The sequence below is a fragment of the Heloderma suspectum genome, chromosome 1 (genome assembly GCF_057233095.1).
Source record: "Heloderma suspectum isolate Gila_16-S chromosome 1, 16-S_ref, whole genome shotgun sequence".
Classification (NCBI taxonomy): domain Eukaryota; kingdom Metazoa; phylum Chordata; class Lepidosauria; order Squamata; family Helodermatidae; genus Heloderma; species Heloderma suspectum.
This window is the reverse complement of record NC_139458.1, coordinates 366,776,266-366,801,823: the sequence shown is the minus strand read 5'-3', so window position 1 is coordinate 366,801,823 and position 25,558 is coordinate 366,776,266. Positions and strand designations below refer to the sequence as shown.

The following is a 25,558-nucleotide window of genomic DNA, read 5'->3' as shown; positions in this document are numbered from 1 at the left end:
AGGCAAATGCACGCGCATTTCTCTCATTCTCCAACGCTTTTAAGACTGCCTAGGCTGGAACACGCAACACTCGCACATAAAATAATAATTTAAAAAAGAGTCCAGAGCAGCCCGCGCTCTCCCCTCCCCCTCCCCTTGACGTCACGAGCTGGAATTCCTTTCGCCGGGGAAGCGGGGCACGCGCGCGCGCCCAAAGCCTGGAAAGAGCTCGACCAGGCTCAGCCCCAGCAAGAGGGGGCGGCGTGGCTGGCTCGGCAGGGAGGGAGCGCGCGAGCCAGCCAGCCAGCGTCTCCCAGGCTCCTTCTGGGAGAAAGGCGCGTCCAGGGGGCGTGGCGGGCAGGTCATGCTCTCGCGCCCCCCACTGCATTGCTTCCCCCCCTCGCGCCGCTAGCAGGGCTGGGGAGCCTCCCAGACATGTGCAGCCTCCGCACGGCCCTGTCCGTCCCCGGCTCGTGAGCTTCGCTGCTGCTGCTTCGCGGTCTCTCTGGCTGCTGTAGGCGCTCGGGCACTTTCTGCAGGGGTGAGTCTTTTCGCAGGGTGCGCGTGGGCGGGGATGTAACGGGGAAGTATGGAAGCAAGGAAAACGCCACACGGCTGGGGCTGGGCGACGGGTGGTGGGAGTAAGAGACGTCTCAGTAATGGGCGAGGAGGGAACAAAATATCTTTGGAAGGGATGCGTGTTTGCCGAATACACACGTCTGCTGTTGGCCCTGGGTTCTGCCGGCAAGAAAATCATCACGTATTACTTGCGCACGTTATAGGGTGGACTTCAGAAAAACGCGGCATACCCGCAAGTTACGAAGCAATTCTTGAGTGAGGGGAGAAGTGTTAGTCATCCCAGAAGAGAACGATATTTCCACTTCCACCTTTCTTCTTCTTCTTGGGGTACTTCCAGACGGAGGGCTCCTAGTGCTATCAGTCAGAAGGCACAATGCAGCTATTGTAATTTTTCCTTAAGGCACATTTTTCGCGGTAAGAAAAAAGTCGGAAGAGGTGGGAAAACACGGGAGGCTTCCAAGTGGAAGGTGATATCGTCTGAACCTCCTGTAAAATTCTGTTAGTGAGTCAGGGCGATGGCTTGATAAAATCCTCATATAGAAGCATCCCAGAAGGATGGCCCTAATGTTACTAATCAAAAGCTTTGTGCAGTTATTCTGTGTTTCCCTTCCTTAACGGATTCTTTTGTGGTGGAAAAAAAGGTGGAAGAAACAGTGGAAAAACGCTGGATACAAATGGAAGATGATGTTTTGACACCCCACCCGTAAAAGTCAGTGAATGAAGCAGAGCGATTGTGCAATAAAAGTATCTTCTGGAAACCACCCCATGGGTATTCGCAAAGGAGCACGTGGGTTGTTACGACAGTAAAAAAAAAGATAGTGGGCTGTAAGCGTGCCTGATCTTGAAGCCCCATTTCCTGGTGGATGGGTTGTGATTATTCTGTGGTGTGCACTGCATACTTGCTCAAGATACACAATCTTCCAATATTCCCATGCTCCTGTGGTTGAGCTGTTAAATCCCAGGACTGAAATCTACAGACCCTGTCTAAAATCAAGCTCTTAAGTGTTCTCCAGGTTAGGAGAGATGGGGAGGTGAAGAAGAGGATTCGATGCCACTCTGAGAAAGTGTATCAGTATTGTATGTTGATGAACCCTGTGCAGTTTGTTAGCCAAAATCATCAAAAACATAGATCTCCCCAACTTCCAATCTTGGTTAGTCTGGTAGCAAGAAAAAAATGTGTTCAGTACTACAAAGTTCAACATAGACAGCCTGCAACCCAGTCTGTGTATGAGAATAGCCCTTTTGTCCACCCAGATCATCACTCCAGATTCTAGATGCTATTGTAATAAACAGCTGGAGACAGTTACATGAAAGAAATGGAATACTTGTTCAGAAGAATTTAAATGTTATGAATACGGAGACAGCAGAAACTGCATAAACAGTCAAAAAGGCAATAAACCATTTTTTGGCATACATCTTCCAAAATTCTTCAGGTGTTTACATAGAATCACAGAATCATAGGGTTGGAGGGGGCCTACAAGACCATCGAGTCCAACCCCCTGGTCAGTGCAGGAAGCCTGATTCCTATTCGGTTTCCCATCCAAATACTAACCAGGGTTGAACCCTGCTTAGCTTCCAAGATCAGCCGAGATCAGGCACATCCAGCCCTTTGAGCTATGTTAAAATGCTTATCAAGATGAACTCATCCTGAAAGCAGGTATGTCTTGCGTAACTTGTATTTGAAAGGCTTGTTCAAATAAACTTGTTTAACATATAGGCAGCCTGTTAGTATCCTCTTTGGTAACTGCTGGAGTGCAAATAGAAACTTGCACTGTAATAGGTATTATGATGCCCTGTGCGAGATGAAAAAGACAGAACTGGCACAACAAAAGAGTAATTATGAGACATGGGAAGGACAAAAGACAGCTAAGGAGGGAACATGGTAGAGGTTTACGGAATTATGCATGGTATAGAAAAAGTGGATAGCCAGAAGTTTTTCTCTCATAATATTAGAACTTAGGCCATGCAATGAAGCTGAATGGTGGGGAGTTTCAGGACAGATATAAAGAAATACTTTTTTACACAATGCCTAGAACCTATGGAATTCACTACCACAAGATGTGGTGATAGTCACCCACCTAGGTGACTTTAAAAGGGTATTAGACACATTCATGGAGGATATGGCTGTATGCTACTTCTGGATTAGAGGCAGCGTGCCTCTGAATACCAGTTGCCAAGGAACACAAACAGGCAGAACAGCTACTGCACTTATGTCCCGCTTGTGGCATTCCCAGAGGCATCCGGTTGACCAGTGTAGGAAACAGGGTGCTGTACTAGATAAGCCTTTGGTCTGATCCAGCAGGGTTCTTACATTCTTATGTAATTAATTAAGCTCATCAAAAAGAGAAATGAGGACCTGCGATGCTCAGTTATTAGTGTTTCCCCCTCCCTCCGTTATTGTACAACTAAAGCTACATGTAATTCCTGTTCTGAATAAATTCATTAAAAGAAGGAGGGAAACCTAAAAGGTTAATAATTCTTGAGGACCTGTAAAAATTCACAGGGGATATCATGCAGCAAAGGGGACCTGAGCTCCACTTTTACTGTTAATTGGGAGGAGAGAGAATTGGCTTCATGGATGCTCAATTCCCCACCTTTAGGATCTTTTTAGTGCCCATTGAGCAGTCCCTTATTTGCTGTTGGAAAGACCTTGTGATTAATTGGCCAAGACCACTGTGAATTGATGCACAGATGCAGATTGCTTCTGTGTATCAGTAGGTGACTGTTAGCAACTGTGCGTGTGAAGACCCTCTCCAACTCTGCGTTCTCGCTCCACCCCCACACACATTTTTTCACAGTCATTCTGTACATAGACTCTGACTGCGATAGATGGATATGCACATATTGGCCAGCCTCTTTTGTCCGAAATAAGAAGTTGTCAGCTGAACTGCAAGGCTGTAGTTACATAATAAGGCCCTCTTTCTGCTGTCAATTTCCTGCCATTTTTTGCATTTAACAGACTTCTCCCAAAATCAATACTTTAATCTTCTATCAAGGAAAAATTTTTTTTCTAGTCAGGGCTATCTGATGTTTTGCAGTGTCACATGTATGACTATCTATTTGCTGGGTAAGAAGTTGTTGAGTGTGTGCTTAGTGCATTGGGCTGCTGGTGGAGGATGACCTGGAAAAGCTGAGAGAAGCAGGTATATATGTACATCTCTTAGCTTCCAATTTTCTGGCTTCGCAGAGCTTGAGTCACCACAAGATAGCCTTAGATCTAGTCTTAAACTGGCAGGTTTTCCGATAACTGAAAATAAGATCTACAGAAAATACATGAAAGGGAATAGTGGGTGGTGTTGCTCTATATATGTTGAAGAGGCCATGCAGTCCAATAAACTAGAAAATTTAAGAGGAATAAACTTGCTCACATAATCTTTGAAAGTGGATATACCAGGGCAAAAAAGTAATTTCGTACTGGGGTCATACCCTTGGGTCAGAACCCAAAGCTGGGTTTAGCATCCAGGGGTCATTTTCTTTTACATTAAGTTCTGGCTCAAGCCCCCAGCCAATTTGACTCCAATTTGAATGCCAGCATAGCTGTCAAACTGCCCCCCCCGACACACCCACACAACCCTGAGCTATGGGCAGATAGTATTCAAATGTCCAAACAGCAGCAGTAGCAAAAACAATAACAGGGGAAAAAAGATATCCCCAACTTTAAAACTTCCCACTTCTTCCCAAGGTCTAGATGTGTCAATGACAGCCTATGTCCTTGAGCCTTATGGTTAATCCAAAGATGCTGTCAGTGAGCTGGAATCTTTCAGCTACTCTGCTAAGATGTAAAAACTGAGACCAGCAGGTGGCAACAGCAGGCTCTGGTAATTCCTCAAAGACTATGCGAGTATTGCAGTACCTGATCCAAATAGGAATTGCAAAACATGAAACCAGCTGCTAGGAAAGCTCAAAATTTCCCTTCCTGTTTGAGTAAAGTCTTGGGTTTCAGAGCATGTGGTTTCCAAAGAAGACCAAGCACTACACCTATGCATACATTCATGGGCATTTGAGCCCTGGTTAGTACTTGGATGGGAGACTGCCTGGGAATCAGGCTTCCTGCATTGAGCAGGAGGTTGGACTCAATGGTCTTGTAGGCCCCTTCCAACTCTACTGTTCTATGATCTGTGAATGGAGTGTAGTTTCAATACACCCCTTTTCACTGTAGCCAGTCAGAAATCCGTTCTAATGGATTTGAACTTCCATGGCAAATGTGATAGCCAGTTCAGACTAGTTGGCTATTGTGGAAAAGGGATTAAACTGGGAACATGGATTGGATTGAAGAACAAGGATATTTGTCCCACAAGGGAGCCAGACTCCCAAACACTCTAGAGATGGTGCAGTTGGTTTCTGTCAGACTATAAGGGTTATCTACAGTTTTACACCTCTCTGATCAAAACCCTGAGGTAACCATGAGATGGAGAAAGAAACCAGAGAGTCGCTAAAGGAGAAAATGTTGTAATAAAGAATGACTTCAACTACCCTATATTGACTGAACAAAGGTACTCTCAGGTTGTAACAAAGACACTGCATTTCTGGATATGGTAAGTGAATGTGCCTTATTCATGGAGCTGACTCCTGCGGAAGCAACCCCGGACTTAATCCTGTGTGGTGCCCAGGATCTGGCAGGAGATGTAAGTGTTAACAAACCCCTCAGAAACACTGAACATGGTGCTATCAAAATCAACAAGTCAGATGAAAGTTGCCCAGAGAGTCCAGTATGTCCAATTTCAAAATAGGAAACTTCTCAGAAATACCCCCCAAGTCATGATTTCCCATTATGTGAATGAGCTGTGGTGAGCCTCAAGGTCCCTTCACCTCCTGTCTCTTTTGCGGCCGCGAAGAGATCATAAGTATCCACTTCTGCTTTTAAACAAATCAGAGTTCCCCATTATGCCCAAATGAATGGAACTGTGGTTTGTTTAAACTCTTTGTTCTTATTAACTAGAGGTAAAACAAATCACAGTTCTGCATATTCAGATGCAATGGGGAACTGTGGCTTGTTTAAAAGAGGATGTTTCCAAGTTCCTCGTGGCCCTGAAGGAAGAGAGGACCGTGGGGACTGTGTGAGCCTGAGGCTAGAAACCATGGTTTTACCACTGAACTGGGCTTTTAGGTGTTAAAACTTAAATAATAATAGCAATAGTGGGATGCCTCTCTCTACGCCCTCACAATTTACATTTGTGGCAGGAAGAACACTAACTAGATGCAGTTTGAAGCTTATCATTAAGATGGTAATATGGCAAAAGGCAGTTCAAAGATGTGAGCCAGCCGCTTGTTTGCTCAGTCCCTCACTGGCATGATATCGTGTGCTGAAACCGCAGTGTGCACAGATACAGCTTCCAGTGGCCACCAGCCATTTCTATGTTTGCACTAGCAGTGAGGTTTCTCCAAGTAACCCAGTTATGTAGGAAGCACTGTGTGTAGGAATACAAGAAGTAGCCAGTGCACATATGTGAATTGTTCCATTCTGTGGAAGATATTCCTACCTTTTCTATGATCCTAGAAATTTATAATGTTATAGATCAACCTGTCCTTTAAATTATGCTTGAGCGGTATAGGAAAGAACCAGGTCCCTGTCCTTAAGCACCAATGGGTTCCTATGGGTCCAGCACCATTAGAAACCAGTTCGCCATATTTTGTATCAGTTACGTCTTCTAAACAAGCATCAAAGATAGCTCTCCCAAGCAGTGCATTACAGTAGGGTTACAGATACATTAGTTATTGTTTGCTCTGTATCTGAAATGGGCAAGAGAATGAGTAGTTTCATAGAATTAGGTGCTTCAGTAGTACTTTAGGTGCATGTGCACCAGTTTAGGGCTGATTCAGACATTCAGGGCAATAAGGTTTTACATGTACTGGGACGGGGGCAGGAACACAGGGAGAAGTGGATTTATTTTGTACACTTAAAACTTCTAATCTCGGCATGACTGTGGGCTTATAGAAATAAGAATCTTGAACAGGGTATATCATCTGAGGCTGGTACAGTGGAATTTGGCAAATAAGGTTGGCAGAGAAGTTGACCTATCATAGCAGACTTGTTAGAGGATGAGAGAAGCAAGATCAGTTTATAGAAATCCCTAAGTAAAGGGACAAATGGTCTTCAATCTCCAGAGTTCAAACTTCTTTTTAGACAGATACACTTACATGAACAAAATCAGTACTTGTCACTCCCATTAAAAACACCACCCAAACCAAACACCTTTACACCTGTGCAGTAACCACTTATGACAGTGCTATTCTTTTAAATGTATTCAAAGATTGCAATCTTATATATACACTTACTTGTGAGTAAGTCTCATTGAAGACAACATGCACGCAGAGGAGTAGAGATGCATGCATAGGATTGCACTATGTGCTGTTTGTGTTCTTTTTCCTCACAAAATTAATTAAAATTAATAAAAAGAAAGACATACAATATAATATTTTTAAAGAAGAAGTCCAAATTCCTTGTCTACAGTTGTGATCTTACTCTGTTTCTGTTTAATAGATGCATAAATATTTTACATATAAATTTTGTTCAAGTTGCCTGAAAGAAAACAAAGAACAAAACTCATTTGGTTATTTTAACTTTTTAAATATAAATTAACTGCTTCTCAATTTATTGCAGTTGCAGTAAATAAGAATATAGAGTAGTTTCTCTTAAAAAAAAAAGAAAAGAAGCAAATCTGATGCGAGTGTATCAGACTAAGGGCGAAATCTTAAGCATGATAAAAATTTCCTGCAACCCCTTTGGAGGTCAAATACCCCATTTCTGGAAATGGTAAATTGTGATTCTAAACTTGATTTGCTCTATTTTATTTATTTTTATTGATAAGAAAAACATTACCTTGCCTTTCTGATGCTTGTGCTTCACTCAAGACCGCTTACATCAGTTAAAATTACAGTTCTGCAATAAAATCACAGCATCAGTAAAACACAATACAGTCAGGAATGACAGATAAGGTTTTGATTTTAAGATTGTTTTTATCCTACCAGCAAGGCAAAAGTCAGCCGGAATAGAAAGATATTTATTAACCAGCAGAAAACAGCAAGAAAGGGGACCAGCCAAACTTCATGGGTCCAGGTCATATTATAGTCCACCACTGATTCTTAGGAAGTACCTGTTTTCTCTTTCAGACTGGTTGTGACAGGTACTTTTTTTAAAGGCCAGAAATAAGTACATTGATCCCTAAAACTAGATATTTTCAGCTACCACTAGACATCTTCACACTTTATGTAGTGCTGGGTTCAGACAATCAGGGAAGGAAAGTAAGCCATTGTAGCTTATTTTCCGGCCCCGTATGTGCCAGTCACATGCCCCATCATTACCATAATTACCCTTGCCGGGATTGTCTGAACCCGGTGAGGGTGTGTGACGTGGTTGGGTTACAAACCCCTCCACAACCCTAGAACAAGCCATGGGTTGTGGGGTGGTTTGTAAACCCACCTGCTATGCACCCTTGCTAAGGTCAGACAACACGAGAAACCCCACCTGGTTATTATGGTAATGACATGGTGCATGACCAGCATATGTAGGGTAAGATAATAAACTATAATGGCTTATTCTCCTTCCCTGATGGTGCGAAGCCAGTCAGTGTTTGCTGTGGCAAAGCTGGTGTTGAAGTCTAGATATGAGTTTTAGTACTATAAACCCAGAGACCTTAACAGTTCTTAAGCGCTACAGAATATTTTTAGCAGTGGTAAAGGCTGATATTTTAAGGATTAGGAGATTCAGGTATAGCAGGGGTGGGCAACCTGTGGCCCTCCAAATGTTGCTGAACTGCAATTCCCATCACCCTTGAACACGCTGTCTGGGCCTGGTGGAAGTTGGAGTCCAACAATATCTGGAGGGTGGGCCACAGATTCCCCAACTCTGGTATAGAGACTTCAGGCAAAACGGAGAGAAGAAATTGAACATATCCTATATTTTAATGCGGTAGTAGAAATGCAGGCCCAGAATTAAAGCACTAGGGGGAAGAAAGCATATACAAACTAGTTAGTCTGATTTAATTTAGGCAATATTTTGTTGATGCTAAGGCCCTAAGACTTACATTACTGCTTTTGAACTGAAGGTGCAAAATGGCGCAGAGATGCAATTTATTAATATTAAATTATTAAATTATTAGTTTTAGTATTACGGTTTCCTATTGAAATGTATTTTTATTTGCATATTGCATTTTGGTAAGTTGGGAGCTGCCTTGGAAGGGTTTTCCCCCTAAAAATAGGCCTACAAATATTTTGAATAAATAAATTACAGTGTGCAATATCCAATGCTGGTAATCCACCAGCTCTAAACACATTGCGCAAGCGGGAATTGATCACTAGTACAGTGGGGAAATAGTGCTTGCTAGGACAACCCAAGAAACGACCCCAAACTATCACTTCTGGAATGGGACAAGTCAGTGGAGCTCCCTTGTGCAACTTCTGCTGACTTGTCCCATTCCGGAAGCAGTAGTGTTGGGTAGTTAGTATTCAGTTGCTGTAGCAAGTTCTACTTTCTCATTGCACTAGTGATTGTTCTCATTAGTGCAGTGGCAGTATTGAATACTACCCAGTATCTCTACACAGCTTGAGACTCCACTTGAAAGACAAATGCATGATTCAAAGACTTAGGAAACCCAAAGACAAATCCTAAGAGAGTCACAAGATAGAGTTCTCTCTTTCTTTCTCAAAAGAGAGAAAGAGTGTAATTTGATTTACTATTCTATAGTATGGGGTAGATTCTGTATAAGGTGATAAAAACAAGTCAACCCCACTCCCCTCAAGGAATTGCATTGTGGCTGGAGCTGGAGATGTACAGTGCAATTCTGTACATGTCTACTTGGAAGTAAGTCATATTGAGTTTAATGGGATTTACTCCCAGTTAAGAATGTATAGGATTGCAGCCTTACTGGAAAATTCAGGTGGTAACCTGCTGTGGTCGCTATTGATACTCACTCTAGCCACCGCTAGGGACTAGATGGGGATCTGAGCCTCTAACAATACCTTACCATTCCTGCTTGATAGAACCTACCCTTGCACATAGAAATGACAGCAGCTTATAAGTATAAATGTGATATGTTGCTATTAGGCAAACTGCATACTGGATGTACTGAAAGACTTTGGGGAAGAGTGACTATAGAGATAAACTGTGACTTTGAGAATTGAGCAGAAATTGCCATGCTACCAAGGACTATTCTGTGAAATGAAAGAAAAGCTCTACAGAAGAAAATAAGGCTTTGAATGTGCTTATATGAATTTACCTTTGAAAAACCACTTTTTCGCAATGCTCTGATTTTTACTTTTCTAGGAAAAACAGAATGAAAGAGGTAATGTCTAACAACAGTACAACAAGTATATCTCAAGCAAGAAAAGCAGTGGAGCAGTTAAAAATGGAGGCATATCTGGATAGGATAAAGGTAAATTTAAATTATATTGATGTTTAGTTATTACTTCATGATAATATACTTATTCTTAGGGGCATAAATGTTTGGTCGGGTTATGTTGAAATGAAGGGCATATTGCTAGTATTTACAGGGTGTAGTACTCATGCTTTAAAATCAGTGGGCCATTGACTTGAGGAGGATCAGATTACACCTAAATTATTTCTTGACAAGCATTGTAGCCACCTCTTCCTGTACATAAAGGTTGTTCTCTGTCCATAGAGACCTTCTCTTAACGGAGGAAAAAGGGAGATTATTTCCATTCCCAGAGGAGTTAGCAGATTTATTAAATGTCAGACTTCATGCATCCTTTTCAGAGTACAATTGACTTTTGCTACATTGAACAAAATAGTAATTGAAGGTGTTTTAAAGCCTTGATGTTCTTTTCAGTTTGCCACACAAAGGGCACTTTGCTTGCAGTAGTAGGCTAAATGATGGCACAAGCTGAATCAATGATAGTCCAACGATGTTTAAAAAGCCCCCACAAATACCTAATCTGCTGGTTCCCCCTTTGCAGAGTCTTTCCATTTCAGAAACTGGAACTGGAAGAATTCAATTACTATGCAGAAGTAGTCTGTGAAAGCACCTCCATAAGCACATATTCATGAAAATGTTAAGACCATACCTGAGCAGATTTTATTTGAAGATCTGTACTTGTGGTTTTAACATATTGTTAATTATCTGAAACTTTTGGCTTTGGATGTAATAGAAATTCAATTAAATTGCTAAGTGAAATGGTCAATTTTACATTGACTGGAGGGGCATGTTAAACATATGCACATACTTCATGCTTTTCTCAGGAAACCCCCACACAGACATGTACATTCTTATGCGTGCATAAACACAAACAGAAGCAAGTCATTCCCTGCATAAAACACTGTGGATTAACAGATGTTAAAAATGAAATTCTGCGAAACCTGCTGCTGGGTAGGACACAAAGACCAGCGATCAGAAATGCGTCTCCTTGGGCAGCAAAACTCCCATGTCCCTTGGAAATACTATCCCTGGCTGACAAAACATACAAAGAGAACAGTAGGGACAGATAGCAAGCAGGCAAGTCATCGGCCCAACGCATATAAAAGGACACACGCTTGATCTGGTTTTCTCGACTGGGCAGGTGGATGGTGATCTGAAAGTGGAGGAATTAACATCTGTCCCTTTGTCATGGTCAGATCACTTCCTGCTGAGGTTTAGACTTCTGGCGGCCTTTCCCCTCTGCAAGGGTGGGGGACCTATTAAAATGGTCCGCCCCCGGAGATTAATGGATTCCAATGGATTCCAGAGGGCTCTGGGGGATTTTCCTGCTGGTATGGCTGGTGCTCCTGTCGAAGCCCAGGTCGCTCTGTGGAATGCAGAGATGACTCGGGCGGTTGACACGATCGCGCCCAAGCGCCCTCTCCCTCTGAGCAGAGCCCGGCCAGCTCCTTGGTATACACCTGAGCTGAGGGCAATGAAGCAAGAGGGGAGATGGCTAGAACGCAGGTGGAGGAAAACTCGTGCTGAGTCTGACCGAACACAGGTAAGAGCCCACTATCGAGCCTACTCTGTGGCGGTGAGGGTGGCAAAGAGGCAGTTCTTTTCCACCAGCATTGCATCTTCTCAGTGTCGTCCAGCAGAGCTTTTCCGAGTGGTTCGCGGCCTGTTACATTCTGGGCCAGGGAGAGAGACGGTGGAACCCTTGGTAGCACGCTGTGACAAGTTTGCGCAGCACTTTGAGGATAAAGTCGCTCAGATTCGTCATGAATTGGACACCACCATTAATGCAGTTCCATTGGTAGAGGCGTTCAGAGCACCGTCTGGTCCAGTTTTATTGGATGAGTTTCAGTTACTGAGGCCTGAGGATGCGGACAAGGTGCTTGGCCAAGTCCGATCGACCACTTGTGTGCTTGACCCTTGCCCTTCATGGCTTATTAAATCAAACAAGGAGGGGTTGTCTGGCTGGGTCCAGGAGGTTGTAAATTCCTCCTTGAGAGAGGGAGTGGTGCCTGCTGCTTTAAAAGAGGCAGTAATTAGACCACTCCTGAAAAAGCCTAACCTGGACCCAGAGGATGTTAACAATTATAGGCCAGTGGCCAACATCCCCTTCCTGGGCAAGGTGCTTGAGTGGGTGGTTGTAGGACAGCTCCAGGCACTCTTGAATGAAACGGATTATCTAGATCCATTTCAATCGGGCTTCAGGCCTGGTTTTGGAACGGAAACTGCCTTGGTCGCCCTGTGGGATGACCTCTGCCGGGAGAGGGACAGGGGGAGTGCGACCCTGTTGATTCTCCTGGACCTCTCAGCGGCTTTCGATACCATCGACCATGGTATCCTTCTGGATAGGTTGTCTGGGTTGGGAGTTGGAGGCACTGCACTACAGTGGTTCCGCTCCTACTTGGATGGCCGATTCCAGAAGGTGGTGCTGGGGGATTATTGCTCTGTGCCATGGCAATTGTGCCATGGGGTTCCACAGGGCTCTATTTTATCCCCCATGCTGTTTAACATCTACATGAAACCGCTGGGGGAGGTTATCCGGAGGTGTGGGCTGAGGTGCCATCAATATGCGGATGACACCCAGCTCTACCTCTCTTTTTCATCAAAACCAGGTGAGGCAGTGGCTGTTCTGAACCACTGCCTGGGCATGGTAATGGACTGGATGAGGGCTAATAAACTGAAACTCAATCCAGACAAGACGGAGGTACTGTTAGTGGGTGGTTCGTCTGCCCGGCTAGGTGATATTCAACCTGTTCTGGAAGGGGTTGCACTCCCCTTAAAGGATCAGGTTCGTAGTTTGGGGGTGCTCTTGGATCCAGAACTGTCACTTGAGGCACAGGTGAACTCAGTGGCACGGAGCACTTTTTATCAGCTTAGGCTGGTATACCAACTACGCCCTTATCTGGAAAGAGATAGCCTAGCTACAGTTATCCATGCTCTGATAACTTCTCGTCTGGATTACTGCAATGCGTTATACGTGGGGCTGCCTTTGAAAACGGTCCGGAAACTTCAGCTGGTCCAAAATAGGGCAGCAAGATTGTTAACAGGGACTGGCCTGCGAGCTCATATTACGCCAGTACTTTTCCAGCTGCACTGGCTGCCGGTCCATTTCCGGGCCCGATTCAAAGTGCTGGTGTTAACATTCAAAGCCCTTAACGGCTTGGGGCCAGGTTACCTGAAGGATCGCCTCCTCCCATATGTGCCTGCCCGGACCTTAAGGTCATCATCAGAGGCCCTTCTCCATGAGCCCCTGCCAAAGGAAGTGAGGCGGGTGGCTACTAGGAGGAGGGCTTTTTCTGTTGTGGCACCCCGGCTCTGGAATGAGCTCCCTAGTGAGGTTCGCCTGGCGCCTACATTGTACTCCTTTCGGCGCCAGGGGAAGACCTTTTTATTTTCCCAGGCATTTTAGCTTTCTAAATTTTTATCTTTGCTGTTTTAAATCTGTATTTTAAACTCCTGTACTGCTGCTAGGTTTTATTGTGGTTGTATTGTTATATTGTGGTTTTAATGTTCTATATATTTTAAATTGTTTTATTGTGTGTTGTTTGGTTTTAGTTTTTGTGAACCGCCCAGAGAGCTTCGGCTATTGGGCGGTATAGAAATGAAATAAATAAATAAATAAATAAATAATGAACCATGGAGGAGAGGAAAGGGGTTTGGAGAGTATATAGTTTGTTGGCGGGACACTCTCCTCTCGTGATCCAGACAATCAGTGGTGTAGTGGGGCCAAGGCTCACAGGGACACAGCACCAGCACTTTTTTATTAGCAGTGATGCCAACATCATCTGTTAGCCCCCTCAGACTTCCCTGCTCCCTCTGAGCTTAGCTTCAATCTTCTCATTAGCTGTGGAGAAATGGCTTTTCCCAGCAACAATGTATTGTTTTGCAAAGTATTTTGGGTCTTGAATGGGCCATTAAGATGCATTAGCTTTACAGACCTGCTTCTGGTGGAGATGAAAACTGCTAGAACTGGTTTGTTGATATGGATCAACACAACTGCCTGAATTTTTGGACTGTCGTTGGGGGCATGGCTATGGGGCCATGGATTTGGGGACTGTCATGATGACCTGCATGTTATAATTTACCACCACACCACTGCAGAAGATGGTCTGAAACCATGTGATGTAGTTCTACTTCTAAAGCTAAGCAGGTCTAGTCTTGTATGCTGCTTGGATGGTAGGCTACCTGGGGATCATATGTAAGCAGATGGCTGCATTCAGATTATGATATTTTGGTCTATTATGCTAAGAATTGCAAAGATCCTCTTTCCTTGTGCACAGATAAATAAGCCACAGTGGGCTGCGGTTATCGTATGGACTGGTCAACAATGTGATGTGGCTGCAAAAAAGGCAAATGCTATTTTGGGCTGCATTAATAGAAGCATAGCTTCCAAATCCCGGGAAGTACTAGTTCCCCTCTACTCAGCACTGGTTAGGCCTCATCTGGAGTACTGTGTCCAGTTCTGGGCACCACACTTTAAGAAGGATGCAGACAAACTGGAGAGGGTTCAGAGGAGGGCAATGAGAATGATCAGGGGACTGGAAACAAAGTCATATGAGGAGAGACGGAAAGAACCGGGCATGTTGAGCCTTGAGAAGAGAAGACTGAGGGGAGATATGATAGTGCTCTTCAAGTACTTGAAAGGTTGTCACAGAGAGGAAGGCCAGGTTCTCTTCTCGATCATCCCAGAGGGCAGGACACAGAATAATAAGCTCAAGTTACAGGACACGGAATAATGAACTCAAGTTACAGGAGGCCAGATTCCGGCTGAACATCAGGAAAAACTTCCTGACTGTTGGAGCAATACGACAATGGAACCAATTACCTAGGGAGGTGGTGGGCTCTCCCACACTGGAGGCATTCAAGATGAAGCTGGACAACCATCTTTCAGGGATGCTTTGACTTGGATTCCTGCATTGAGCAGGGGGTTGGACTCGATGGTCTTATAGGCCCCTTCCAACTCTACTATTCTATGATTCTATGGTCACTGTTTTCCATTTTGTCCCAGACAGGAACCTACAGTTACCAGCTTCAAAACAAGCCAGGATATTAAACCATAATTTAATATCCTGGTTTGTTCCAAGTTGATAACCATAGCTTCCCACTTGGACAAACAGGAAAATATGGTTATGGGCTTTCTGGTTTAATTGTGATCCATGCAAAGGGCTTCTATGCACAAGGAGAAGGCTCACTTATATCTTAGCTTAATAAGCCAAGACTTTTCTCCAAACTGGGCCAGTGTGGACCGGCTTAAGAGGAAAAGTGAGGTATAAGTGTAGTACATTAATAATAGTCTGCACAATTTTAAAAAATATATAGCTCAGAAGAGAAGAGCAATAGCTGTGTTGCAGAAACTAATGCACCACTATTGAATATTACTGTAAGAGATTCCTTTCTTTAAGGTTAGTGGAATTTGAATGAATTAGACATGACAGTAGAAGAAGTAATTTGTGTAACTAATGTTTGGAGATACCCTGTGGCAGAGATAGGGAACTTGTGGCCCTCCAGATGTTTTAGTTTATAACTCCCATCAGCTTTAAGCAGCAGAGCCAATGGTGAGGGATGATGGGAGTTATAGGCCAAAATTTCTGAAGTGCCACAAGTTGCTTATCCCTACCCTATGGGATATCAAAACTGCGGCTGATCTTGCTGCTTGCTGATCAATAAATATTTTTAATAGAAATGTTAGATCCCGAAGACTTATGTACATCAGATATTGTATTTATCTCTTTTTAAAGAAGCCACAAAAGTATGGTTAACTATTTCTAAAACAGTGTTGTGAGATCAACAGTGGCAGTAGTGAGATGTTTGTGGATGTGCTCATTTTAGACTCAAAGCAAAAGCAGAGTGGGTGTCGTTGCAAGAATAGTAATTATGTCTGTCTTGTCATGGAAGGTGACTGTAGTAATTGCAGCATTTTCTCTTGTCACTGAATCTTATAATTATAGTGTATCTAACAGGATTATGTTCTAACTTGGGCTGTTTTTAATCACCTCCTCTACTCTGAAATGTAATGGTAAAATTCCACAGTTCTTCTAAAGGCCACTAGCTCTCTCCCGCTTGAATCACAAATGTTTGATAACTCAAGCTTCTGGGTACTTATTTCATCGAGGGAAGGAGGTGGAGATTGTGATAATATACATGTGCAGTATATAAAAGGGGGTGGAGAAAGGGAATGAGTATCAACTTTCAATTAATGATGGAGCTGGAAGGTGTCATGGGAAATCTCCCCCCACCCCCCACACTTCATTCAGGCAACATTCTTCACATCCAACAACCATCTCTCAAATGTTAGTCAGTAAAATGGAATGACTCAGTGTTTGATATATCTACATTTTAATGGAACAAACGGGAGTTGGTAGAATGAAAGAGCTCATGGTTAAGTACTTGAAGGGTAAAGGATAATTTGAATGAAGCCCTATTTGGGCATTTTAAAAAGTGTGTACGTAAACATCTTTGCCCAAGCACATCGCATCGCCTCTGGACGTTCAGATGTAGAGCACAAACATCTGCAGGGGAGGGGATCTACGCACATAGCAAACTGGAACCACAATAATGCAGGATTCTGGGTCACATGGAGGGGTATGCGCCTGCAGCTGTACACACATAGGCCCTCCTCCCTGCAGACATTTGCACTGTACGGATGGAAGCCTGGGATGGCCTATGTAACACGTGCGACCTCGAGGGGGGCAGGTCTATCCTTTTTCTGTGTTGAGGTAAGCAGTTTTTTTGAATGCTTGAATAGGACTTAAGACCTACCATTATGCCTTAAACAAGGAAGTTTGTTCTAAGACATTCCACAGCAAAAAGTGAAAATCACTTTGAGGGTTTTCCAAATTATAAAGTTGGAAGGGTCATAGAATCATAGAATAGTAGGGTTGGAAGGGGCCTACAAAGCCATCGAGTCCAACCCCCTGCTCAATGCAGGAATCCAAGTCAGAGCATCCCTGACAAATGGCTGTCCGGCCTCGTCTTGAACGCCTCCAGTGTGGGAGAGCCCACCACCTCCCCAGGTAATTGGTTCCATTGTCGTATTGCTCTTACAGTCAGGACGTTTTTCCTGATGTTCAGCCGGAATCTGGCTTCCTGTAACTTCAGCCCATTATTCCGTGTCCTGCACTCTGGGATGATCAAGAAGAGATCCTGGCCTTCTTCTCTGTGACAACCTTTCAAGTACTTGAAGAGTGCTATCATATCTCCCCTCAGTCTTCTCTTCTCAAGGCTCAACATGCCCAGTTCTTTCAGTCTCTCTTCATAGAGCTTTGTTTCTAGTCCCCTGATCATCTTTGTTGCCCTCCTCTGAACCCTCTCCAGTTTGTCTGCATCCTTCTTAAAGTGTGGTACCCAGAACTGGACACAGTACTCCAGATGAGGCCTAACCAGTGCTGAGTAGAGGGGAACTAGTACTTCCCGGGATTTGGAAGCTATGCTTCTATTAATTCAGCCCAAAAGAGCATTGGCCTTTTTTGCAGCCACATCACATTGTTGGCTCATATTCAGCACAACAATGCCAAGATCCTTCTCGCTTGTAGTGTTGTTGAGCCACGTATCCCCCATCTTGTAACTGTGCATTTGGTTTCTTTTTCCTAGGTGCAGAACTTGGCATTTATCCCTATTAAATGTCATTCTGTTGTTTTCTGCCCAGCGCTCCAGTCTATCCAGATCACTTTGAATTTTGTTTCTGTCTTCCAGGGTATTAGCTATCCCGCCCAATTTTGTGTCATCTGCTAATCTGATCAGCATTCCCTGCACCTCCTCCTCCAAGTCATTAATAAAAATGTTGAAGAGCACTGGGCCCAGGACTGAGCCCTACGGTACCCCACTCGTTACCTCTCCCCAGTTTGAGAAGGTCCCATTGAGGAGCACTCTTTGAGTCCGATTCTGTAGCCAACTGTGGATCCACCAGATTGTTGTTTCATCTAGCCCACTTGGAGCTAGTTTGCTCATCAGGATATCATGGGGCACTTTGTCGAAAGCTTTGCTGAAGTCGAGGTATATGATGTCTACAGCATTCCCACGGTGTACAAGGGAGGTTACTTGCTCAAAAAATGAGATCAGATTTGTCTGGCAGGACTTGTTTTTGACAAATCCATGTTGGCTTCGAGTAATCACGGCAATGTTGTCAAGGTGCTTCCAGATGGATTCCTTTATGATCTGCTCCAGAATTTTCCCAGGGATTGATGTCAGACTGACTGGTCTGTAGTTCCCAGGTTCCTCCTTTTTACCCTTTTTGAAGATAGGGACAACGTTAGCCCTCCTCCAGTCATCTGGCACTTCCCCCGTCCTCGATGATTTCTCAAAGAGAATAGAAAATTAGAGATTAGATGATCCATAAAGATCGTCTAATCCAACCCCCTGCCAGTGCAGGAAACCTGCTGCTACATCATCCCTGACAGGAGGCCATCCAACCTCTGCTTAAAAGCCTCTAATGAAGAAGAGTCTGCCACATTCTGAGTCTAGTTTATTTTTGGTCAGTAAGTAGATTTAGCCCATAATTGTCCTGCTGCATTTACACTGTGATGGGCGGGAAGATTTGTAAACCAGCTGAGTGGTTCCAAGTTTACTGTTTTGTGGAGGGCATGTCTCCCAAGTGAAATTTAATTTGAAGCTTTAGAGTTGTGTGGAATTAGCTAGCTTCTCTTTGTGTTCTTTGCCATTCTCCATTCTGCTAGTGCAAAAGGTGACTGACATATCCAAGTGAGCTTTTTTGGACAAAGCCAGAATGTACCACATAGTGTTTCAATGAGACTAAAATAAAACCAAAAGTCGATATATGGGGGTGATACATGGAATAAAATCTTTACACATTGACAGCATGTGGAGAAAACCATGCCCTCATGGAAAATCATGCCCAGGGCATGGAATATCCTATTGCTCTGTAAACGAAGAGGCTCTTCATTTGGAAGCAGATGGCCAAATAACAAATCTTGCATTTATTTGACCTGTGAGAAGGTGCAATGTGGATAAACCCAGAGCCACCACCTATTGGAGAGGCATCACAGTTAGTCCCAGAATACAAAGTCTAACAAGCCACTTAAACATCTTACAAGACAAAGAGTGATAAAATGTGATATATCTTAAGTAATGGTCTTTCTTTTGTTTCCTTTTCATTTTAACTATATGAGATTTTAATGGAACTCTCCTGAAGTTTCTCACATCAGTGTTTTAAAATATCAGATGAAAGATGTAGCAAAGACAAAATATATTCTTCATATTAGAAATTAATCTGTTTTGGTCTCTCTATCAGTTTGTGGTGTGCCATTTTCAGGCACTTAACATAATCATAGAGAGTTGAATGAGAAGTCATACTGAACTGTAGAACATGTAGATTTGCTTTGCCCACTTATCAAAAAGAACATGGGATGGCATGTTGTGCTCCTTGGGCATTCCTAATTCACCGAGCTGCTGCACAGTTTCCAAGTTTGAATAAAAAACCAATGTGCTTGAGATATATATCTGCTTTTGTTGGTGCAAACTGATACTTTATGGAAATATTCCAACTGCTTGAATAATTTCATAGGCAATGTGGCAATAGCGATTAAGCTTAGGTTTGTGTATCTCTTCTTCCCTGCTTTTTGGTTTTTTAAACCCCTTCTAGGTATCCAAGGCTGCTGCTGATTTATTGGCATACTGTGATGCTCATATGGGAGAAGATCCCCTTATTATACCAGTGCCTGCATCTGAAAATCCCTTCAGGGAGAAGAAGCTCTTGTGTACTATCCTTTAAATCACCTTGCAATTAAATATGTCGTTTGTGAAAATACAATACTGATGGTGCATGCTTTTCCTGGAGACTTCTTCTGTACAATAACTTAGTGCAAAAGTGACTATTTCTAAGAAAACAATACATTTTTATGTTAATGTAAGTATTTTACATGGCATAGTCTAATGTCAATTTTTCTATCAGTGCTCTGTACTAAACATTTCTGCTCTTGACTATTCCTTTGTTATTTTGTAATGAAGGAACTGCATTTGGTTTCAGATATGTGAATTAGATTTTATCAGTTAAATTTGTGCAAATACGTATATTTGTGAGAGAAACTGATACCAAGATGAGCAATACCTACTCTCAACTTTTTAAAATCTTTTATTTTCATTTAAGAAAAAGGGAGTTCAACAGATAGGGTTGTGCTTGATGACATTTCAAACACTGAAGCTTTTAAAAAACTATTTTTTCTTGACTACCTTGTGGATAGATGTTTAATCTGCTGTGCTGCTGCACCTTAGGAACATACAAAGCTGCCTTATACCAAGTCAGAAAACAGGTCCGTCTAGCTCAGTATTGTCTATGCCAGGGGTGGGGAACCTGTGGCCTGTCAGATGTTTGAATCCAAATCCCATCAGCCCCAGCTACAAAGACCAATGGTCAGATGTGATGGGAGTTGTAGTCCAGCAATATCTGGAGGGCCACATGTTCCCCATGCTGCTGGTTGGCAGCAGCTCTCCAGAGTTTTGGACAAGAGTCTCTCCCTGCCCTACTTGGAGATACTAGGGATGGAACATGGGACCTTTTGCAGGAAAAGCATGTTCTCTAATACTGAGCTGTGACCCTTCCCCTTGTTTTTGATTGCATGAACAGCAACTGCAGATGGAGATGTTTTAAAAAATATATTATTTCAGGACATTCAAAACCTGCAAGCCAAACTGAGAGACCATGGTGATCTCATCCCACTGATCAAAATGGCACACTGGAAGATTAGCAGGACCACTGTGGAACACAGTCCCAATGAAGAATTCTTGCTCAAAATTCTATACATCTTGGTGGTAGTTTTTTCAGGCACTGATTCTCACATTTAGCCTGCAGTGCAGGATGGCATCGCCTAGACATGCCTTTAGTAATTGGTTTTATCCTGGATTACATACCAAATACCACCAGTCTTGGTAATGTGCATGTTCTTAGTACAGTTCAGCATGCATTGAGCAACTGTTTTCTATGTTCATTCTTTATGTTGGCTCTTACTTTTAAATATTTATGTCTCTAAACTGGGGCAAAAGGATGAACATGCTTTTTCCTTTCAGACAGTCAGGTAGCACATTTAAATTATACAGCTAATTTGTTTTTATGCTATGTGATCAACAGTGTTATTGTGTGACCTCCATCCTTTTCTCTGCACTTATGTTTTTAATATTTTAATAAAAGTTATTTTGATTTGTGATTGTTGCATTTGTAATGGTTTGTCTTCCTGTTTGAGTGATATTGTACAAAGATGTAAAAGATATGCATAGTTCTTACAGACCCGGGGTTAAATTGCACTGGTGCTGTGTAATCATTGTGTCACTTTGGGCAAATCAAACCTTGTCAGCCTGAGTTCCCTGTCATAGGTAGGGCTGTCATATTCTAATTCCCTACATCTGGGCAGACTAATTTTCATGCAAAATTTTTGCCTAATTCACAAATTTAAAATGATTTGTTTTGTTTTTAAAGAATTAAAAATGCAGCTCATCTGCATGCAAGTCAAAGGAGCACAACAGTTCCGCATGAAATTGAGGGCTGGATGTGGGTTTGGAGGGGGCAGTTGAACTAGATCAGCCTTTCCCAATCTGGTGCCCTCCAGATGTTTTGGACTTCCAACTCCCATCAGCCCCAGCCAGCATGGCCAATGGTCAGCAATGCTGAGAGCTGTAGTCCAAAATACCTAGTGGGCACCTGGTTGTTGAAAGCCAAACTAAATTGACCTGTACTGCAACCTGAGGGCTGTACCATAAAGGGGATTTTTAGTTAGAAATCCGAACTGTCCTCAGCCCCACCTCTAACCTGCAACATTCACAGTGGATTACTTTGCAGGGCTGTTGTAAGACATTTTCCTTTAGTAGCAGACCATCTGTCTACTGCTCGACCTGAGGATAATAGACTATATTGGTGTTGGCAGGGCAATAAAGTTTTTTTTTTTTTTAATCACATTTTTCACATGAAAAAAGACTTCCACTGGAAAGAACATGAATGTCTGCCTTTGCTATCTTTTGTTTGATGCAGTCCAAACATAAGTATACTAAAATCCGAGATTTCTCTATTGTATTCTATGGTCAGCTCTGTTCTGTCCTGAGGTGTGGGGGAAATAAAAAGTTCCGTATTTCTGGACAATGGAATTATGACTGCAGTTTTCCTAACTCTGCTGCTTCCCTTATATGTCAATCCTAGCTGTGACTTCCCTTGCAAAGGTGGGGAATCTAAGGCCCTCCAGATATTGGACTCTCATCAGCCCTAACTAGCATGACCAATGGTCAGGGATGATGGAGGGTCAAAGATCCACCATTCCTGCCTTAATGGCTACAATGATGGAAAGTGGGAGGGGACTTGTTTTGCATAGACCAGTGAGGCAGAATACTGCTTGCACATTTTGCCTCATATGTCAGATTATATAAGGATTAGACTTCTGTGTTTGTTTTGAATGAAAGCTGGGGATCCAGGCCAGCAAATGGGCACCAGGTGGCATGGCCAGAATCCAGGCAAAACTGGGCTGCATGGCAACACTACCCATAATAGAATAATAGTGACTGTCTTACTATTGGTGATGACAAATCCAGTAAAGATGGTAAAGGATACCATCTTAAAGATGGTATATGCCTAATTAATAGTGGTAGTAGAAGCAGCAGTTGTCATGACATTAATCATTTCCTTACTTCCTTGGATATTAACCTGGCATATTTCAAATGAACCTTATACTAGAAAAGCTGATTTATGAAGTGTAAATAATCAATAACATGTTAATAACCAATGAGACAGACCCTGTTTAGTCTGGTGGATACCATACTAGACTTGCAGCCCAACCATAAACACATTATATGGAAATCGGTCCAGTGAAGAATGAGGTAAATATAACAGGCAAATGTCCTAGGTTACTTGTTACTTGGTTTCTTTTTTGAGCTACGCACAGGTTCTTCATGACGTAATTGTGCTGCTTAAATATGGGTCCCTGTCCAAAGACTTTACATTAGATACGGAAAGAAGAAAATTTGATATAACTAGTAGGTGAATACCTCTTTGAATTTTCCGACTGTCTTTTTAATCAGTGGCGCTTCCACACTCTTACACCTTGCCAACTGCCTAGGAGCCCCAAAAGATAGTGGGCAGTATCCTATACTGTGGTTGTACTCCTGCTCATTCCATTGCGGCAGCAGGACCCACTGCTAACACAATGGGGAGATAGCGTTTTGTAAAGGAACCCCAGAAACGAGCGGAAAAACTTGTTTCTAGATAGGGACAGGTCAGTGGAGCTCCCTTCAGCAAGATTTGCTGGCCAGTCCCATTCTGGAAAGGCGCGTTTTTGCTCATTTGTCGTTCGTTTACAAAGCGTTAACTTTGTCCTATGCTGCATGGCGCGCATGCAGCGTAGGACACTGTCCAGTATCCCTTCCCCCAAGTAATCTCTGAAAGCTTCTACTCTTGAATATATCCTTCTCAACAGCTGTGGGTAGGTCAAGTGTGTGTGTGTGTGTGTGTGTGTGTGTAGGTAAATAGAAAAAGGATTAGGTTGTCTACCTGTAACTGTGGGTGGATAGATGGATGGGTGGAGCCAGATAGCACAAGAAATTAATATTTCATAATATGCCATTCCCCTTCCTTTACCACCCCTGGATACTGCAGTAAAATTACAATAGCTCTATCTTAATGAAAAATAAGTTCTGTATCAGGCTTTGAATCCTAAATATGAAATTCAAGAGAAAAAGCATAAACATAGTAGCTTCAGTTCCTAGGGCCATGAAATAAAATATTCCACGTCTTACATCTATGATATGCGCAGTACATCTGGACTTGCATTTTAAAGGAAATTTTAGCAGATACGGCATTTTAAAATGTTTTCTGAAAGCAAGAGAAACAGTTGCTTCCTTCATAATAAGCTCCACTAGGGTACCCTTTCTACATCATGATTGATTTAATTTTAACAAGGCAGCACCAGTTACTATGGCAACATGTTTACTTGTCCTTTTCCAATTGATGTAGGTCTAACCAGGACAGTGAACATGGAAAATGTAGGCCAAGTGCTTTTCTTTCTCTTGTTTTTATTATTTACGATTCTGGGGATATTAGAACCTATTAAGTTAAATGCAAATGTAAACAATTTAGTAGCATATTTCAATATATTAAGCCAAACAGATTGATATTAGAAGAACTAAAGAAAGGAAAATACCAATAACGCTGCAGTCTAAATCCTCAGATGACCTCACTCAGTGGTTTCATATATTGATCAGGATGGGAGAACAAAACAGAGATTGGGGTACTCCTGAGGTACAACTGCCATGGAGCAGAGCATAGTCCCCAAGTACAACCTCCTGGAAAATGGATATCCAGGTAGGCACTGCAAAACAGCTCCCCCAATCCCCACCTCAGACACCCATTCCAGGGGGATATCATGGTCAACAGTATCAAAAGTCACCAAGAGGTCCAGGAGAATTAATGGGGCTGTACTCCTTATCTTTTCCTGTCATAAGTCATCCATCAGAGTGGCCAAAGCAGTTTCAGTGCAAAAGCAGGCTGGAAACCAGATCGAAATAGATCCACCAAACTGATGTCATCCAAGAACGATTGGGGGTTGTGTGGCCAGTCAGCCAACCAAAATTCCAACCAACTCATAGAAAGAATGATAATCAGGATACAATGAGTAATAATCAGGACACAACCACCTTCTTTAAGGGGGTAGAAATCACCTCCTCTAGTAAATTGGCATTAATAGCCCCTTGAACCCAGCCAGCCCATTGGATTCTAGGAGGGGCAAGAATTAAGCAAACAGGTGGTGGGCCATCTTTCCTGAGCACCTTTTTCATGTCCTTGACCCTCAACAACTGAAACTCATTCAATAAAATCTGATTCAGCAGTTTTCTGAATACATCCCTGTGGGTGTGTCTAAAGTGGAATCCAAGTTTGTGCAGATCTAAATGACTTTATCCCTAAAATGCTTAGCAAACAAACAATAGTGGGGCTTAGAAAGTTCTTTGCTATCTGATTGCTGGCACAGATGGAGAAGATCATGTACCACCTGGAAAAGCTCTGCTTTGAATAGTTTCCAATATTAAGAAAACAAAGCTTGACTCCCCATACAAAATGTGCATCAGGGAGAAGGCTTTAATCCAGATGAAATTGCTGCTGTTAGACACAAGAACAGGGTCAATAAAGAGGCTAACAACCCTAAGACCATCTAGCAAGTTAATAGATGTTCTTCATGCTCCTAATGATTTCATTATACCATTTATATATTTACTTGCTATTTTATTGACTAGTTCTATCTGTCCTGTAGTCTAGTACCAAATGATTACAGCTGCCTGATCTCTGTAGCCGCAACAAAATAAATTCTCAAAGTTTGCTGCATATGCTATTGTGTGTACATGTTTCTTCCTACTTGGCAATTATTTCTGTGTGGTAGAAAAATGTTATCTATTAAGCAACCATTCTACAGCTACTGTATTCATCTTAAAACTGTTTTTCAGATGTTTGGTAGGTTGATTTATTGCTGCCACCTGCTGGATGAAGATATAAAATTATATATGTGGTAAGTAAAGGGAGAGGGGAAGGTTTGATAATTGAATTATGTTGTGAAATATTATAAAAATAGACTTAAGCATTCAGTAAAACAGTAGCTAAATACAGAATGTTTTACTTTAAGTACTTGCAGAACATTACCTCTACAATAAAATTT

At 42.6% G+C, this 25,558-nt stretch overlaps 1 protein-coding gene and 1 long non-coding RNA gene across 5 annotated transcripts in view; one reads left to right on the top strand and one right to left on the bottom strand.

The window, feature by feature from the left end:
• The window catches only part of LOC146359822 (uncharacterized), a 42,883-nt gene that overhangs the window by 9,913 nt on the left and 7,412 nt on the right, over positions 1-25,558 (bottom strand). The window contains exons 2-4 of one of the 2 annotated variants that reach the window (XR_014786799.1): positions 9,774-9,816; positions 7,379-7,438; positions 2,359-7,078 (exon numbers count right to left, since the gene is read on the bottom strand). This is a non-coding gene — a long non-coding RNA (uncharacterized LOC146359822). Of the gene's footprint in view, positions 1-2,358; positions 7,079-7,378; positions 7,439-9,773; positions 9,817-25,558 lie in introns of those variants that run through there. The other variant, XR_014786798.1, reaches the window with a different exon arrangement.
• Positions 257-25,222, top strand: GNG4 (G protein subunit gamma 4). Of its 3 annotated transcripts, XR_014786797.1 has the most exons (4): positions 257-520; positions 9,821-9,929; positions 19,525-19,788; positions 20,547-25,222. XR_014786797.1 is itself a non-coding variant. In XM_084828180.1 (3 exons), exons 2-3 carry the CDS (start codon positions 9,831-9,833, stop codon positions 19,651-19,653), a joined length of 228 nt encoding a protein of 75 aa, XP_084684306.1. In that variant the 5' UTR covers positions 257-520; positions 9,821-9,830; the 3' UTR covers positions 19,654-25,222. The 3 variants fall into 3 exon arrangements, 2 of the variants coding, with proteins under 2 accessions (XP_084684306.1, XP_084684307.1); XM_084828180.1 differs by having other exon boundaries at positions 19,525-25,222; XM_084828181.1 differs by lacking the exon at positions 257-520 and adding an exon at positions 8,628-8,929 and having other exon boundaries at positions 8,997-9,929; positions 19,525-25,222.

Bases quoted from the DNA above. Each gene is read 5' to 3' on its own strand.
- GNG4 (XM_084828180.1), top strand. From the start codon at position 9,831: ATGAAAGAGGTAATGTCTAACAACAGTACAACAAGTATATCTCAAGCA. The intron at 9,930-19,524 runs GTAAATTTAAAT...AACCCCTTCTAG, and splicing joins CATATCTGGATAGGATAAAG to GTATCCAAGGCTGCTGCTGA.